This window comes from Artibeus jamaicensis, unplaced genomic scaffold, assembly GCF_021234435.1.
Source record: "Artibeus jamaicensis isolate MK-2021 breed Jamaican fruit bat unplaced genomic scaffold, CSHL_Jam_final contig_1998, whole genome shotgun sequence".
Taxonomy (NCBI): Eukaryota; Metazoa; Chordata; class Mammalia; order Chiroptera; family Phyllostomidae; genus Artibeus; species Artibeus jamaicensis.
The window spans coordinates 15,606,322-15,624,421 of record NW_026521407.1 but is presented as its reverse complement, the minus strand read 5'-3'; the positions used below and the strand labels follow the sequence as shown (position 1 = coordinate 15,624,421).

Here is an 18,100-nt window from a genome sequence, read left to right as displayed (position 1 = left end):
TGTCTTTCACATGCCATACCATTCATCTATTTAAAGTGTACAATTCCCTTTTTAGTGTATTCAGAGTTGTGCAGCCATCACCACACTCAACTTTAGAACACTCTACTTACCCTTAAAAAAACCACACCCACAGCAGTCACTTCCCATTTCTCTTCTAGGAAATGCTAATCTGCTTTCCATCTCTATGGATTTGCTTATTGTGGGCATTTCATGTAGATGAGATGAGGTAATATGTGGTCCTTTGTGTGTGGCTTCTTTCAGTTACTGCCATGCTTCCCAGGATCACCACGTGGGAGCATGCGCCGTACTTCATTCATTTGGTTGTCAAGTAATATCCTATGGTGTGGACATAACACACTGTGTTTACCTCTTCATCAGCTAATAGACATTTGAGTCGTTTCTACTTTTTGGCTATTATTCACAATTCTGCATTGAACATTTGTGTAGACATGTTTTCATTGCTTTTGGATATATACCTAAAAATGGAATTGCTGTGGGGTCATATGGTGATTCTATTACACTTTTAACCTTTTTGAAAAAATACCAGACTGTTTTCCAAAGTAACCGTATCATGTTACATGTCCACCAGCAGTGTGTGACGGTTCCAGGTTCTCCACATCCTCACCAACACCTAATATTGTCTTTTTTTTTTAAGATTCTATTTATTTATCTTTAGAGGGGAAGGGAAGGAGAGAGGGAGAGCAATATCAATGTATGGTTGCCTATTATGCGTCCCCTGCTGGGAACTGGCCTGCAACCCAGGCATGTGCCCTGACTGGGAATCCAACTGCAATCCTTTGGTTTGCAGGCCCGCGCTCAATCTACTGAGCTACACCAGCCAGGGTGTCTGTCTTTTTAATTATAGCCATCCTAGTGGGTGTGAAGTGACATTTATTGTGGATTTGATTTGCATCTCCTTAGTGACTAATAATGTCAAGCATATTTTCATGAGCTTATTGACCATCTGCATATCTTCTTAAGAGAAATGTCTGTTCAAGTCCTTCGTCCATTTTAGTTTTACTTTTCAATTACAGTTGATAGTCAATATTATTTTATATTAGTTTTAGGTGTGCAGCATAGTGGTTAGACAATTATATGAGTTCTACAGTGATCCCTCCCTGTAACTCTAGTATGCACCTGGTGCCGTACACAGTTATTACAATACTACTGACTCAATTTCCTGTGTTGTACTTCACACCCAGTACCATTTTCTGACTATCAATTTGTACTTTTTAATCCCTTCACCTTTTTCACCTAGTCCCACCCCCCATCCCTCTCCAGTCTGGCCACCCTCAGTTTGTTCTTCGTGTCTATGCATCTGTTTCTGTTTTATTTGTTCATTTCTTTTGTTCTTTAGATTCCCCATAAAAGTGAAATTGTATGGTCTTTGACTTTTTCTATCCTACTTATTTCACTTAGCATAATGCCCTCTAGGTCCATCCATGTTGTTGCAAATGGTAAGATTTCATTTTTTTTATAGCCAAGTAATATTCCATTGTACCTATGTATCACATCTTCTTTATCCAATTATCTGTTGATGGGCACTTGAGTTGCTTTCACATCTTGGCTATTGTAAATAGTGCTGCAGTGAACACAGGGGTGCATATAGCTTTTCAAATTAGTATTTTGGATTTCTTTGGATATATATTCAGAAGTGGAATTGCTGGGTCATAAGGTAGTTCTATTTTTAATTAAAACTTTGTGGTTTTCCATAGTGATTTCCATAGTGGCTGTACCAATCAGCATTATCATCACCAATACATGAGGGTTCCCTTTTCTCCATATCCTTGCCAACACTTGTTGTTTGTGTATTTATTGATGATAGCCATTCTGACAGGTATGAGGTGGTATCTTATTGTGATTTTATTTTTCAAGTCCATCTTATTGATTATGCTGTTGCAGTTGTCCCAAATTTCCCCCCTTTTTGCCTGCTTCTACCTTGTACACCCCATTCCCTCCAGCAACCCCACCTTAGTTCATGTCCATGTGCCATGCATATAAGTTATTTCACCTCTTCATTTTCTGTACTGTTCTTAACATCTCCCTGTCTATTTTGTATCTACCAATTTATATTTCTTAATCCCTGCGCCTTTTCCCCATCCCACCTGATAACCCTCCAAATAATCTCCGCATCTATGGTTCTGTTTCTGCTCTGCTTGTTTGCTTAGTTTGTTTTTCAGATTCAATTATCAATAGCTTTGAATTTATTGCCACTTTAATATTTATAGTTTTGATCTTCTTTTTCTTAAATAAGTCTCTTTAACATTTCATATAATAATGTTTTGGTGATGATGAACTTCTTTAGCTTTACCTTGTCTGGGGAGCACTTTATCTGCCTTTCCATTCTAAATGATAGCTTTGCTGGGTATAGTAATCTAGGTTGTAGGTTCTTGTTTTCCATCACTTTGAATACTTCTTACCAGTCCCTTCTAGCCTGCAAAGTTTCTTTTTTTTTAATTATTTTATTTTATTTTATTTTAATTTTTATTTTTTAATTGATTATGCTGTTACAGTTGTTCTATTCCCCCCTTCATTCCCCTCCACCCTAACCCCCATCCCCACCATTACCCCCCTTTAGTTTATGACCATGTGTCTCAAGTCCTTTAGATTCTATATTTCCCATGCTATTTTTGCCCCCCCCCATCTATTTTCTTTCTACTGTCTATGCTACTTATTTTCTGAATCTTCTCCCCCTATCTCCTCCTCCCACTCCCTTGTTGCTAACCCTCCTTGAGATCTTCATTTCTATGTTTCCACTCCTGATCTAGCTGTCCTTTTAGTTTGCTTTCGTTTTAGGTGTGGTTGTTAATAACTGTGAGTTTGTTGTCCTTTCACTGTTCATGTTTCTTTAACTTCTTTTTCTTAGATAAGTCCCTTTAACATTTCATATAATAAGGGCTTGGTGATGATGAACTCCTTGAATTTGATCTTATCTGAGAAGCACCTTATCTGTCCTTCCATTCTAAATGAAAGTTTTGCTGGATAGAGCAATCTTGGTTGTAGGTCTTTGGATTTCATGACTTGGAATACCTCTTTCCAGCCCCTTCTTGCCTGTAAGGTCTCTTTTGAGAAATCTGCTGACAGTCTGATGGGGACTCCTTTGTAGGTGACTGTCCCCTTAGCTCTTGCTGCTTCTAGGATTCTCTCCTTCATTTTAATTTTGGCTAATGTAATTATGATGTGCCTTGGTGTGTTTCTTCTTGGGTCCAACTTCTTTGGTACTCTCTGAGCTTCTTGGATTTCCTGGAAGTCTATTTCCTTTGCCAAATTGGGGAAATGTTCCTTTATTATTTGTTCAAATAAGTTTTCCACTGGTGGCTGTGCCTTTCCCGTTTCTGGTACCCCTATAATTCGGATATTGAAGCGTTTGAAGATGTCCTGGAGGTTCCTAAGACTCTCCTCATTTCTTTGAGTTCTTGCTTCCTGACTCTTTTCTGTTTGGCCATTATTTGCTTTCTTCTGGTCCACTCCATTGATTTGAGTCCCAGTTTCCTTTTCATCGCTATTGGTTTCCTGTGCAATTCCGTTCATTTCAATTAGTTTCGCCTTCATATGTTTCTCTAATTTGTGGCTATAATCAACCAGTTCTGTGAGGATCCTGATCACCAGTGTTTTAAACTGTGCGTCTGAGAGTTTTGCTATTTCTTCATTGTTTAGGTCTATGGGCTCAGGGATTTTGAGAATTTGCGACATTTTTGGTCTGTTCTGGCCCTTTAAGTGTGAGAAGAGGCGCCTTGGACTCCCAGGTCGCTGGGTTGTGACGCTGTATGTGGGGGCGTGGTCAGAGCGGGGAAATGGCGGCGCCCTCTACTGCCGCTAGCCGCTGGGACGCCGGCCCCGGTCGAACCGCCCACTCCCTCGCCTGTCTGCTCGGGCACAAATAGGCGACCCCAGTCAACACGCAGCACCGCTTCCCCGCTGTCTCCTCCGCAGTCGCTCGCCTGGTCACTCGCTGGGTCGCTCACTAGGTCCAACCCTGCACCTGGATTCCGCTTCTGGATTCCGCGCCTGAGCCCGTCTGACCGAGTCCTCCTGTGCAATCCCGCTCCACCAGCCACTGGTTTCGCCCCTTACCGGTCAGGCTGCAGAATTTGTTGTTAACGGACTTCCGAAAAGTTCAATTTTCCGTGTTCTGGCTGTGTTTTGTGTTGCTAATACTTAGTTGTCCGTAAACTTGGTTGTATGAGAAGGTATGGCACATCCACCTATACCTCCATCTTGGCGGAAGTCCCCCCAAAGTTTCTTTTGAGAAATCAACTGATAGTGTTATGAGAACCCTTTTGGAGGTAATTATCTGCTTTTAAGATTCTCTCTTTATCTTTAACCTTTGGCATTTTTTTAATTATGATGTGTCTCAGTGTGGTCCTCTTTGCATCCATCTTGTTTGGGTCTCTCTGTGTTTCCTGGACTTGTATGTCTATTTCCTTTACCAAACTGAGGAATTTTTCTTTCATTATTTTTTCAAATAAGGTTTTAATTTCTTGCTCTTTCTTTTCCCCTTCTGGCACCCCTATGATTCAAATGTTGGGAGTTTTGAAGATGTCCCAGAGGCTCCTTAGCCTATCATCATTGGATTCTTTTTTCTTCTTGCTGTTTTGATTCAATGTTTTTTGCTTTCTTATGTTCCAAATCATTGATTTGATTTTCAGCTTCATCCCCTCCATTGTTGGTTCTCTGTAAATTTTACTTTATTTCACTTCGTGTAAACTTCATTTCTGCCTGGGTCTTTTTTATACTGTTGAAGTACCCAGTGAGTTCCTTGAATATCCTAATAGCCAGTGTTTTGAATTCTGCATCTGATAGATTTCTTACCTCCATTTCATTTAGTTGTTTTTCTGGAGTTTTGTTCTGTCCTTTCACTTGGGCCATATTTCTTCATCTCCTCATTTTGGCATCCTCCCTGTGTTTGTTTCTGTGCAACAGGGCAGAGCTGCTTTGATTCCCTGTCTTAGTAGCATGGCCTATCTGGATGAATGTGGCTTCTTTAATTCCTTGGTTGTTGGACTTCCAAACAGCTCTATTTTCTGACCATTCTGAGTGACATTTGTTCTGTAGTCTAGTGGTAATTTTTGCTGTGGTTGTGAGAGGTGGCAAGCCATGTTTACCTAAGCCTCCATCTTGACCAGAAGTTCTCTGTTGTGGTTTTAATTTGCATTTCTCTGATATTAGTGACCTTGAGCATCTTTTCATATGTCTATTTGCCATCTGTATGTCCTCTTTAAAAAAATATCTATTCAGGTCCTCTGCCTGTTTTTTAATGGGATTGGTTGGGTTTTTTTTTTTTTCAGTGTTTAGTTGAATGAGTTCTTTATAGTTTTGGATATTAACCCCTTATCAGATGTATTATTGATTAATATATTCTTCTATCCAGTAGGTATAGGAGACTGTTCTGCCTGGCGTAAGCCCAGCTCCCACTTGGAAGGCCAGTGGAAAGCGAGGTCTGATGCACAGGACCCATGCCCACGGATAGGTTCTCCTGTGGGGAATCAGGCCTGTGTTGTACTTAGACTGCTTTTAGACTTGGTTTTTGCTAAAACTCCCTCACCCTGAGTTGAGGCAGCAAATGTTTACTGCGTGTCTTTAAAGTAACTTCCTAAAATCTATCCTAAACCTTCCAAGGATGAGTGTAACCAGTTCAACCACTTTCACCTTTGCATTTGCAAATATCCTTCTTCTGTGATGTGATTTGTGGCATCCTCTTCTTTGTTTTCTGTAAAAGGTAACCACCTAAAGCGAACCCGTGCATAGTAAATGAAGACCGTCATGTAATGTGCCTGGAAAAGCAATAAAAGCTTGTCAAGGTAAGGGTCAGGGTGCTCTCCTCTTGAGAGAGTGACCGTGCCATCCCTTTTTCTCCAAAGGACTCAGTAGTCCACGTGAATTTGTCTTGTCTCATCTATAATGCTGTGGACCCCAGGATCCGGGGTTCACATCAAGTAGGTTGTCCTTTCATTTTGTTGATAGTTTACTTTGCTGTGCAAAAACTTTTTAGCTTGATATAGTCCTATTTGTTTATTGTCTCTGCCCCTGCTACCTGTCTGGATGAATGTTTCTTCTTTAATTCCTTGGTTGTCAGACTTCCGTACAGTTTAATTTTTTGTCAGTTCTGGTTTTTTTTTTTCTTAAATTTGTTGTTGTCCTTCTTTTGGTTGTGCGAGGAGGCACAGTATGTCTACCTATGCCTCCATCTTGTCCAGAAGTACCTGGTTCCATATAAATTTTAGGATTATTTGCCATAGTTCTGTGCAAATGCCATTGGTATTTTGATATGAATTGTGTTAAACCTATGGATTGCTTTGGGGAGTATGGACATTGTAACAATGTTAATTTTTCCTATCCACGAGCAAGGTATATGCTCCCATTTATTTGTATTTTCTTCAGTTTCTTTCTTTAGTGTCATAATTTTCTGAGTACAGGTCTCTTACCATCCTGGTTAAATTTATTTCTAGGTTTTGTTTTTTTAATGCAATTGTAAATGGGTTTATTGCTCAATTTGGTTTTTTGTTGTTGTTGTTGCTTGTTTTTAAGGACAGAATGCACAAATGCCTATAATTATTTGGCTTCAGTGCCTGGAACATAATGGTTCTTGCCCCTCTTCCCAAGCCAGTGCCTAGGCCACTCAGTGCAGAAAAGAGCAGGTCCCCTGGCCCCTTGGACCACTGTGTGGCTGATTTGTGGTTAGCGCTGACTCGTCCATTAGACCCAGGAGGCATAGTACCAGGGCCCACAATACTTTAAGGAGCCCACAGAAAATTTGTTTTTAATTAGAATAAAAAAGAACTTTCAGGTCAAGTAATATATATAATATTTTTGTTTCCACCAATGCAGTTGTAAAATATAAATTTTTTTAAATGAAAGAAGGGGCCCATGATAGTAAAAATACCGACAACCAAGAATTATATTACAACTCTTGTCCTCTTGTCCCCTGGCCCTAGGAGGGGACCTCCAGTGAGGGACAGTGTAACACTGAGCCCTCCACAGTATCTTAGCCTGTTTCCCTTTTGCTTAGTTGCTAACCTTTGCAAGGGGCCAGCTGAGGCTATGAACATAGTACCAAAGTGGGCATTGAATCAGGGGCTTTGAGCCCCCCTGTTGAGCTCGTTAGGACAGCCAGAGTTTCCAGAGCAGCAATTTACAACCATTATTATTACTCTTGCTTTCATTTTTGTATATTCTTACTGTACTCTGCTAATTAAGTGTCTTTCAAATGCCAGCTCTATTTTGATCTTCATAACAAGACTAAAATAGATACAGTGAGCATGTTATTCCCATTTTATAGGTGAGGAAAGTGAACCTCAACACACTGAAGTTATTAAACAACAGAGAAGGACTAGAACCCCTGGCCCCTGGTCTGAGTGTTAATTAACTAGACCAGCGGCTACAGGCTGGGGGAAATGGCTGACGTCTTGCATCCTATCACCTTAGTCTTGAGATAGATGGGTGGTCAGCTGTGCATGCTGCCTGTAGCTCCTCGACAGGACAGCTGCCTGTCTCCCCAACCCTTCCTCCCTGACCCTCCCCCATTTCCTCAGAAAACCCACTTCTGTAGATTTAGTCAGCCTTTTTCTGCAGTCATAGATTGGTGTGATTTGGGTTTGTGTGATGCCCAGTATTTGGAAGCAGAAGCACAGCATGAATAAACCACTTGTTCTTCATTCAGTGCCCTTTGACCAAGAATGGGAGCAGGCAACAGCATTCTGGGGGAAGTAGGGTCCTGGGTGAGCCTGTCATGCCTGCTGATCATACCTGGGATCACCCTCCTGGCATGTGTAAGTCAGTGACCCGATTACTACCAAGGAGCTAAAACGGTTGTGGGGAACAAGTCTTTTCCTTTCTTTAGTTTCTCTCTTTAGTCTTTCTTTCTTTTCTTTCTTTCTCTCTCTCTCTTTCTTTCTTTCTTTCTTTCTTTCCTTTCTTCCTTCCTTCTTTCTCTTTCTTCTCTCCTTCCTGCCTTCCTTCCCCCCTCCCTCCCCCCTCCCTCCCTCCCTCCCTCCCTCCCTCCCCCTCCCCCTCCCCCTTCCCTCCCTCCCTCCCTCCCTCCCTCCCTCCCTCCCTCCCTCCCTCCCTCCCTCCCTCCCTTCCTTCCTTCCTTCCTTCCTTCCTTCCTTCCTTCCTTCCTTCCTTCCTTCTTACCTTCCTTCCAAAACCAGAAAAGCCAGTGTTCATACTGCCTGTCACCTACCAGACCTAATAAGCAGACATGGCTTGAATCTCTATGGGCACTTTATTCAGATGACCAGCAATCTGAGAAGACTGTGGGTTTGTATCTTAACAGACCATCTTAAATTCCATTTTAAACTGACCCTTTTTATAAGGGGAAGAAAAGTGTAGGTGAGGGGTTTGGAATTCAGGGAAAAAGTTAATCAGATAAAAAGCTCTAGCATTCTTTCAACTGTGTCCTGGACGGTGGTCTTTGTCTGTGCCCTGGGAGGTGGGTGTCTTGCCCTGGAGCACGATGGCTCAGATTCCATCCTGATGGTTTGCAGTCCTCCTGGGGCACACAGGTGGAACTGCTTGTCCTCTCCTGGAGTCCAGGTGGGTCACACACCTTCAGTTCCTGAAGCAATAGTTTTCTCCATACATTGATTACTAAGCTTATTAGCTATTATGTGAAACTAAAATTTTCCCAACATTTGAGTCCCCTATGACTTCCTTCCTTTCTTTCTGATGAACTAACCCACTAAGGAAAGGGGAAGGAAAGGAAAAGGAAAGAGAAAGATGTGGAAAGTTTACACACATGTAAAAAGCCACTCAATACACTATTTTTAAAAAGGTGATAAAGCCCTCACTGGTGTGGCTCAGTAGGTTGGCCATCAGCACTGTAAACCGAAAGGTCACAGGTTTGATACCCTGCTCTTGCGGGCCAGTCCTCTGTTGGGGAGCCTATGAGAAGCAACCTATCAACGTTTCTCTCACATGCTCATGTTTCTCTCTCTCCCTTCCCCTTTCTCTAACAATAAATAAGATGTTTTAAAAAATAAAAATAAAAAGGTGAAATAGAAAAAAATGTCATGTATACATTTTAAATTTTCAGTATGACATCACACTTCACAAATAAAGACTAAGGATGGTGATCATCTTTTCAATGAGTAAAATAAATGAGGAAGGACGTATGCTTTAGATTTTATATCACAGCCAAGGCATGAGAGGAGGAAGAAATTCCCATGAAAACTGGGAGGAATGGATCCCAAGGAAAGAGAGCGAGTGGGAGACAGACGGACCCACAGAGAGTGGTGAGGGAGGCTCTCCCGCGAGGATCCACAAACCCTGTGACGGACAGCCCCGTGCTGTCTTGTCCCTGTGGCGCTGTCCGGGCCCCTGAGGGGTGGGTCCAATCGCTGTTTGAAATGATTTCCTGCCTGGGCCAGGTTACTCGGTTGGTTAGCGCATCATCATCCTGCTATGCCAAGGTTGGGGGTTTGATCCCTGGTTAGGGCACACATAAGAATCGACAAGGAATGCATAAATACGTGGGAAAATGTAATAAAAATAAATTTTAAAAAAGTATGAGTCCCTACAAAGTTTTATTTACAGCGACTCAAATAGGAATTCATGATTAGATCAGTGTGTGAGGTTACTTTCCACAGAACTCATTTTTTGTCCAAGAGGCCAGACTGGACAGGTGAGCAAGGGCTCGGTGGTGGAAGATTCTAAGCTGACTTTCTGGCCCTGGCTGGTGTGGCTCAGTGGACTGAGTGCCAGACTGTGAACCAAAGGGTTGCTAGTTTGATTCCCAGCCAGGGTCCATGCCTGGGTTGTGGGCCAGGTCCCCAGTGTGGGGTGTGCAAGGTGCAACTGCACATTGATGTTTCTCCCCTTCTTTTTCTCCTTCCCTTCCCCCCTCTCTAAAAATAAATAAATAAAAGATGTTTTTAAAAATATTTTATTTATTTATTTTCATGGAAAGGGAGGGAGACCTGGCCTGCAACCCAGGCATGTGCCCTGACTGGGAATCAAACTAGTGACCCTTTGGTTCTCATTCTGACACTCAGTCCACTGAGCCACACCAGCCAGGGCTAAATAAAATCTTTTTTAAAAAATCAAATAAACTGACTTTCTCTGGAGGGCAATAGGGAACCATGACAAGGTTTCCCCGATGAACCTGCAATTTTCTGGAAAAGTCAGCCCTGGCCCCTGGCCTTGCCAGGAAAGGTGGGAGGTCCAGAATTATACTGTGTGGAAAGAGCCCCCTTGGGGGTCAAAGGAAAAGCAGAGGGATCTTGCCGAATGTCCCAAGAGAGAGGCCCCTTGGGTAGAAGTCGGAGAGAGGGAGGAACCCTCTCACTCTGCCAGGAAAAAGGGCTCCAAACCAGGCGACAGAGGAGGGTCAGGAAAGCTGAGGCAAAATGCCACTTGTGCCTTTTTTCCCCCCTAAAAACTAAACAAAGCAGCTGAGTTTGGTGGCCCCTCAGGAAGACCAGTCATTTCCTGAGGGGATATCAGGCCAGCCCAGGCATTGTGTCCGGTTTCCAGCAATGGCCGCCATTACCTGACCAACCTCACAGCCGGTCTTTCTGCTGTGCTGGGAGACGTTACTAGAGTGGTCTTTCTGCTTTTCACAGGGCCAGTTTCTGATCAGCTGTGCATGGGAAGTGTCTTTGGTCCCAGGGGCATGGCCCAAAGGCAGAACTAACTGCCAGTTTCGGGATGCTGTTGGGGTTGACTGCAGAGGGCAAGATGTGGCTCGGATTCCTGCTGACAGTTCTGCTCTGTGAGTTTCAGTCTCTTCCTACATCCCTCAAACTTCATGAGAAATGAAGCTAATGAAGTCAACATATTTCTTCTGTCTTTTCCAGGTTCAAGCCTTGAGGCTCAAGAAAACCGTAAGTTGTAACGTTTCTACCTCGATTCGTTGTGTCTTTCTGTGATTTTCAACACTCAATGTCAAATTGCTTGGGTTAATATTTATAACAATTGAGAAAACATATTCCAATTGAGAGCTAAAATTTATTGCTTTCTGGCATTTTTAGAAGGTTTTAGGGGGGAAAAAAACCCCTTTTTCTTAGCCAAGTGCTAATCAGCATGTTCTGAATGTAGTGTACATTCTCTAGATGCTAGTGAACCTCTACCTATTAGGGTTGGGGGGTGATAAAAAAGTGAGTGATTGCATAATTTGTTTTTTATTGTTCTACTATACATTTATCATTTTCATATTTTACCCCCTCCCTGATTCTTTAATTCACAAATGAAATACAATCCATTTGTTAGATTCATGAAGACAGGACGTAGTTTAAGTTGTTGCTTTGATTTTTTTTCTCCTAAATGATCTAAGACATATTGCATTTCACTTCCCATCTACCCATGGGGCTGCAGTTAAACCTGCAATATTGTGTGCTTCTGTACGAGGCGCAGTGCTTATCCTTGCAGTCTGGTTTGTCATCCACTTTGGAGCTGATCTTGAATCTTTCGGATAAGCAGGTTTGGCTTTGCTTCATCTGGGACCATGTGAAGGAGGGGGCTTGGCTGGTTCTGGGGGCTTTGCACAGGGAGGGGCCACAGAGCAGGATTTCCTTGTCAGGGGTCACTTCATTCAGCAAAGAACGGGGGTGGCGACTGGGTTGTAGATAGTCGTACAGCTGTTTGGGGGTAATGGACCTGGATGACGCTGGTTTGTTGAGCCAGGGCTCAGCGCAGGGGCTCCAGGACAAGAGGGCTGGTGTGGCCAGTAGTAAAGCCAGTCTGCAGGTCTCCTGCTCAGTTGCCCATGTGCTTTGGCAGGCATTTGCTTCCCATGGGGGCCTGTGGAGGCAGCGCATTCATTATCTTAATTGTCCTTGGTAACTGATGATGTCTCTGCACCTCAGAGAAATTCCAGAGAAATAACCTACTTGTCTGCTCGAGAGTCAGTTGGTAGGGCATCACACTAGAAATCCCACCATCTAAACCTTCCTCTGAGCCCACCTAACCTGTCTGCAGCCATGGGCCTAAGTCATCTTTTTAAAAAAAAATTATTTATTTTGGAGACAGGAGAAGGGAGGGAGAGAAACCTTGATGTAAGAGAGATATGTTGATCAGTTGCCTCTCAAACATGCCCCAACCAGGGATCAAACCCACAACTCAGGTATGCGCTCTGACCAGGAATCGAACTGGTGACCCTTCACTCTGCAGGGCTACACTCAGCCTACTGAGCCACACTGGTCAGGGTCTAACTAAACGTTGAAAGGCACTTTTACTTTGCCTCTTTGAGCCCTTTTCTCACATGTACAGAGGGGATGATAAGAGGATTAATCATAGAGTCAGTGTGAGGATGACATTAGGTTAGAGGAGGTGACTCACGCCCGGCAAGTGGTGATAAATAACGGTTCACAATCTGCAGTCCCGTCCTCCCCGCCTTTCCAATCACAGCTGCCGCACCGCCCTCTCGTCCACACCAGCCCGCTCCCTCCCGCTTTTGTCTGACCACACCCCGCTATCACTTCTGCTTGTGGGCTTCTGTCTCTTGCTCTGGACATCCTGTTTCCCAGAATTTCCCAGCTCCTTCCCCGTCTCACATGGAAGCGAATCGTCCCCTTCCCATGGTTCAGTCATAGAGAAAGTGGGCTCAGGGAAGACCCCAGAATGACGTGACAGAGGAGGAGACTCGCCCACTGCCCACTGCTCCTGAGGCCTCTGCCTTGTTTTAACACTTGAGGAAACTGAGACCCGAAAGCCAGAAGGTATTTGTGCATGATCAGCACTGGATGTTAGTGGAGTGGGGCTGGGATCCATGTCTTCCATTCCTTAGGCCATGCTGTCCATGTGTTTGACATGCATGACCTACAAGCCTGTTCTCTGCGGTTGAGGTGCTGGGTCAGCCTTGGCACTTTCCAGTCCTTTATCTCTGGCCCTTATCCCACCCCAGCTGCCTGCCTCAGGAGATGACCTCAACCTTCACCTTGAAAATAGTACTGTCTGGAGAGAACTTCCTCAGCTTCCCCTCTGCCCAAGCTGCAGGCTTATCCGCCTCCCCACCCATTCTCCTGGCTTCCCTCCTGCTTCGGACAAGATGCCTGCCCCTCCCCCCTCTTGTTGGCCTGGGCCAGCCTGTCCACCTGGGCTCCAAGCCCTCTCTTTGCCCCCCAGGATCACGTTCTATCATTTTTTCAGTTCCCACCCCACTTTTAGTATCTCCCTGCTTTCTGGCTCTTTTGCCTCAGATGCAATTGATAGCTCTTACTTTTTTATGAAAAAGGAAAATCACGCACACTGGCCCCCTCCACTCATCTCGAGTCCCCGAGCCATCTGCTCCCTTCTTCAGCCACACTTCTCTAAAGGCTGGTTTACACTCACTGTCTGTGCTTCCTCGCCTCTCGGGCACCCCTCACTTAACAGTCTGGCCGTGGCCCCGACTCCTCCCTGCACTGGGCTCCCGCATGGGTCTCCTGATGCCAAATGCCGTGAACGCTCCAGCCCTCAGCTTTGGGGCCCTCTGCGGTCTTTGCACAAGCCTCCTTCTGGCCTCCCGCATCCTCTTCCCTGGTGTTCTCTTACATCTCCGACAAATGCCCGCTCTCCCCAGGGCACATCTGGACTTTTCCCGGGGCCCGAACTGCCTCCATCCCCGGCAGCCTCCCCGGTCTTATCCTCTCTGGAGCTTAGCTGGCTCGCTGCACCTCCACGCACCCCTGGTCCAGTCCAGCCCTGGCCTCTCCCCTGAGCATCCCGTGGGGCCAGTAGGTGACATCTCCTCCTAGTTGTCTCCCGGGTCCCCCCAAAACAGTCTCGCTGCCATGACTTTTTTCTCCATGCTTATCTTTTTCTGCCGATGTTTACTTTCGATGTCTTCCTGGGTGCCTAATCTGGGAGATTTACTTTCCACTCCTGTCTCAATCCCCATATTCAAATAAGTGTTTGAAATTTTTTTAATAAAACACATTATGACATAAAATTTATTAGTGGTATTTAGTGCATCCATATGGTTCTGCAAACACCACTGTCTAGTTCCAGAAACTTTTCACCTCACCCCCAGTAAGTCCTTTCAAGTCTGCTAAGTATTTCTCAAGTCCATCCCTTCATTCCCACTGTACCTGCCCTGGCAGCTTTCATCTGAACCCCTGTCCAAGCTGTTCATGGGCCTCTGGTCTCTCCCTTTAGCCCACAGTGGTCTTTCTAAAGCTCCAGGGTCATCCTGTCACCCTTCTAAGTACCCTCAGGACAGGGTCCAGCTTACCAGCACAGCAGACAACGCCCTCTGTTCTGGCACCTCCTACCTGGCTTGCTTGGCCCATTTGGCCCCATGCTCTGGTTCCTGTAACTGTCTGTGCCTGGATGCATCGATTGTTTACACCCCTGTGCCCTGGTACATGCTGTTCTCCTGCCTGGACTACCCCTGTTCTTGGCCTGGTTCAAGACTCAGTTCAGGGGTTACTTCCTTCAGACTCTTCTTGGCCTCTCCTGGGCAGCCCTTCCTCTTGGTGTTTACATCATTAAACTCCAATGATCTGGGTCCCCACCAGCCTGCATGGTCTGAGACAGCAAGGATGGTTTGGTATTCATCTGGTAAGCCCAGCACCTGGCATAGGTGCTCAGTAAATGTCTCATTGAAGGAGACTCCAACCGAACTTGGAGATATATGAGATTCAAAAGGTGCATCAGCGTGGTCCATGCTGCTGGGACGCCATGCTTCGTGGCTCCCTGTAATGTTCTTGACAATAGTGGGTGGCTCCTTCTTCTCTTCCCCCACCTTTCTTTCTGAGTCATTTCCAGATTGAAGGCCAAGTGGATGGCTGAGTCATAATGCCTCACCTTCCCCAGGAGCATCAGCATCCGCTGGAGGTAGAGGAAATCAGGCCCCTGGGTCTTAGGGTTTGAGAACTTGGTGCTGTGGTGATTTGGTGGCTTTGGATTCATCTCCATCAGCCTTTATCTCCCCAGGTGAAAAGATCTGACCTCTTTAGGCTGTTGCACAGCCCCATCCTTCCGTCCTGACGGTTCTAAAAGTTTGGGTTCTGGAAGGAGAGCTGTGTACCCTTTCTCCAGAAAAACACACTCTTGGACCTAGTCAGAGGGGACTAATGGGTCCCCTGACACCCATCTGTGAACTTCCAGGGAGCTCAGGTTGTGAACAATCACTCAGTTGTGTGAATAGTGAGACCTACACACAGGAAACCAGTCTGGCTATTCCTGGGCTGTTTATTCACAAAGTGAATAACGTTTTCCATCTTCTGTACTATCTTAATCATCGGGTAAATATTTTTGAAATTTGGTTGGGTGGTATATTTGTTATCTGTGTCTGCTTAACAAATGACCCCAAAATTTAGTGGCTGAAGACAATTTATTATCTCACACAATTTCTAAGGGTCGGGAACCCACAAGTGGCTCAGTTGGGTGGCTCTGAGTCAGAGTCTGTCCAGAGATTGCAGGTAAAATGTTGGTCAGGGTTACAACGATTGGAAGGCTCATCTGAAACTAGGGGGATCTGATTTTAGGGCCACTTCTGTGGCTGTTCCTTGCCATGTGCTCCTCTCCATGGGAGGCTCATGGCACGGCCACTGGCTTTGCCCAGAGTGAGCAATTCCAGAAAAGGAAGGAGTGGCCAAGACAAAAGTTGCAATGTCTTTTACAATCTAATCTCAGAAGTGGCATACCAACCCTTCTATAGTATTTTGTTGGTCACGAGCCCAGCCCTGGTATGATGTGGGAGGGGACCGCATGCAGGTGTGGCTACCAGAAGGCAAGGCTCACTGGGGACCTTCTTGAAGGCTGGTTATTGCACAGCTAATGGTGGAGGAAATGGTGGTAAAATATAGGCTGCTGGTTTTGTTGCATCAAGTCAGTGAGGTTTTGTGCTAAGCTGAAGAGCTGGATTTATATATCCTGATAAATTTTGTAAAGTGCTTTTCCTTCTTCCTCCTTTTGTCTCCCTTGTCTGTTTCAGCCGGTCATGGGAGTGTGCTGTTCCTACCAGTGAACCAATTGAATTAATTTATTAAGCTCGTGTATGTTAGTGTTGCTTAGAAAAGGAAGACGGTTGAATGTTCCCCACGTTGTGGATAGCATCCTCTCTGAAAACTACCTGAGGGTGCTTTAAAATAGTAAAGAAGTGGTGGACTTTCTATGAAACCGAAATGAACTAGGCCTGATCAGGAGGAGACCCAGGCAGGGACGGCACTGAGGTCGGAAGGCCTGGAGCGGGGAAGGATTGTAAAATGCACACTGTGAGCCCCAGGTGGGCAAAAACTATCTCGCCCTCTCTAAACCCCCAGTACTGGGTGCAGTGCCTGACACACAGGAGCCTGCTTAAATGTCTGGTGCATGGATGGCGTGAGGAAGAAGGAAAGAATGAATGCCACTCAGGGGCCAGGCAGTGAGCAGGGCATTCTCCGCCCCTTCAGCATTCTCAGACCCTCTGCTTTCAGTCACTGTTCGAGATTCAAACATCCGTGCTGGGAAGGCAGGTGTTAGTGTTCCCATTTTATAAGAGGGGAAAGGTAGCCCAGACAGGTGGAACGACCCAGCACTACCCAGCGAATGGCTGTGGGCTGGAGGGGCTGAACTGGGGGGGCCTGACTCGCTTTCTTGCTGTACGCAGCTCTGAGTCCCAGTCTGGGGCACCGCCAGCCCTGTGTGCCTTTCAGGCAGGATGATGGCGATAAAGTAGCCCGACTCAGGGGATGGCTGACACTGGGAACCTGGAGAAATCGTTATAGTTAACCTGGGAAATTCTTTAAAAATGGTTTTCTTTTGAAAAACAGAAAAGTCACTATAGAAATAGGGAACTGAGCTTAGAGACCTCAAGACTCAAAAGTTGGTTTTATATCCATGCCTGACGGAATTTGGCTGACATTTCTCAGGTACGTCATCTGAGCGAGAAGCTGTACCCCAGGTACTAAACTCAGGTTCGCAGGCAGGCACACTTACTATTGTTATGCCCATTGCGTGGATAAGGAGACCAAGGCTCGGGGAAGCTCGGTCACTTGCCAGCAGCCACACCGTTTGTGAGGAGCAGAGTGGGATTTGGCTCAGGCCGTCATCTGTCTCAGCACTTACGGGGCCTCTGCTCTCTACTCTCCCCTGATAGATCTCTGTGCTAAATAACGAGCTTAAAACGAAGGAGGGGGAGCAAGGCCTGCCTGTCCCTGACCGGGAAGGGACCATAGTAATCAATGGGGAACTACAAATGTTCCAAGAAACTTCTGGACCGAGAGTTCACCCAGCAGGCTCCTCAGACCAGGAGCTAACAAGGAGCAGAGACAGAGAAAAGGTCTGACGATCAAATACAGTGGAAACAACTGGAATTTAAGCCCTCACCTTGTTTCACCTGGTGGACTGACCAGATGCCTTCTTTTTTTTGGTCAAATTAATTGCTCAGAACAAAGAGACAGATGTGTACTGTTGTATTCATTTAAACACCTGAGACATTACAGACAAATTAAATTCTAAATCGCTGCTAAAAGGTTTCCCTTTGTTACAAGAAAGGGAAAGGCCATTTTTGCCGATGTCTCTGGACAGCTCACATTGCCTTTTTTTTAAATTTTTTTTTTACCTTTTTCTTACTTGATCATTGATCCGGGACCACTTATAAAAATTATGTGTTGCTGTTAACATAATTCAGTGTGGGACCATAGCAAGGAGGTCCAAGCATGCAGATTTCTGAAGATCTTCCTTGATCTAAAAAATAAGGAGAGTTGGAGTTATTAATCCAGGAGAATTAATAAATATCCATTCATTAGGCATGGCCCATGAATATTTTTCTCTTATCAAAGTGTCTGATGAGAATCGAACTTTTAGGAGCCTTACCTAAACCATGTGACCCTGTTTTGCTTGAATGACACCTGGCGCCCACTGTCTCATACTGTCTCTGGCCTCTGAATGGGCCACGTAAGCTTTGGGTAAGGTCCATGCTTGGAGCTGCCACTCTGTGTATGGAGAGGTGTGTCTTGTGCAAAAGAGGGGGGAGGAGTAAATAAGACTTTATTTTTGTCTTTGTTTATACATACATAAAGACTAGCTGGAAGGGTAACGAGCAACTAAAATCAGTAGTTACTTCTGCAGGGGAGGTGGGCACTGGGTTTAACAGGAACGGGAGACTTTACACTGTATCTTTCTCTCTGTGTTTTCCTGTTTTGCATTTCACGTACACAGATTTGGACATCACAATCCTTGGTTCATAACACACTCT

The 18,100-nt window shown here is 45.1% G+C and overlaps 1 protein-coding gene across 10 annotated transcripts in view; it reads left to right on the top strand.

Annotated features, from left to right (window-relative positions):
* Nucleotides 1-18,100, top strand: part of PECAM1 (platelet and endothelial cell adhesion molecule 1) — a 73,552-nt gene that overhangs the window by 8,859 nt on the left and 46,593 nt on the right. For 6 of the 10 annotated variants that reach the window (XM_053655364.1, XM_053655346.1, XM_053655343.1 and 3 more), the window contains 3 exons: nucleotides 5,720-5,801; nucleotides 10,563-10,711; nucleotides 10,797-10,823. In XM_053655364.1, the coding sequence (XP_053511339.1) occupies nucleotides 10,648-10,711; nucleotides 10,797-10,823 (91 nt within the window). In that variant the 5' untranslated portion in view covers nucleotides 5,720-5,801; nucleotides 10,563-10,647. Of the gene's footprint in view, nucleotides 1-5,719; nucleotides 5,802-10,406; nucleotides 10,712-10,796; nucleotides 10,824-18,100 lie in introns of those variants that run through there. The other 4 variants (XM_053655358.1, XM_053655354.1, XM_053655348.1 and 1 more) reach the window with 2 other exon arrangements.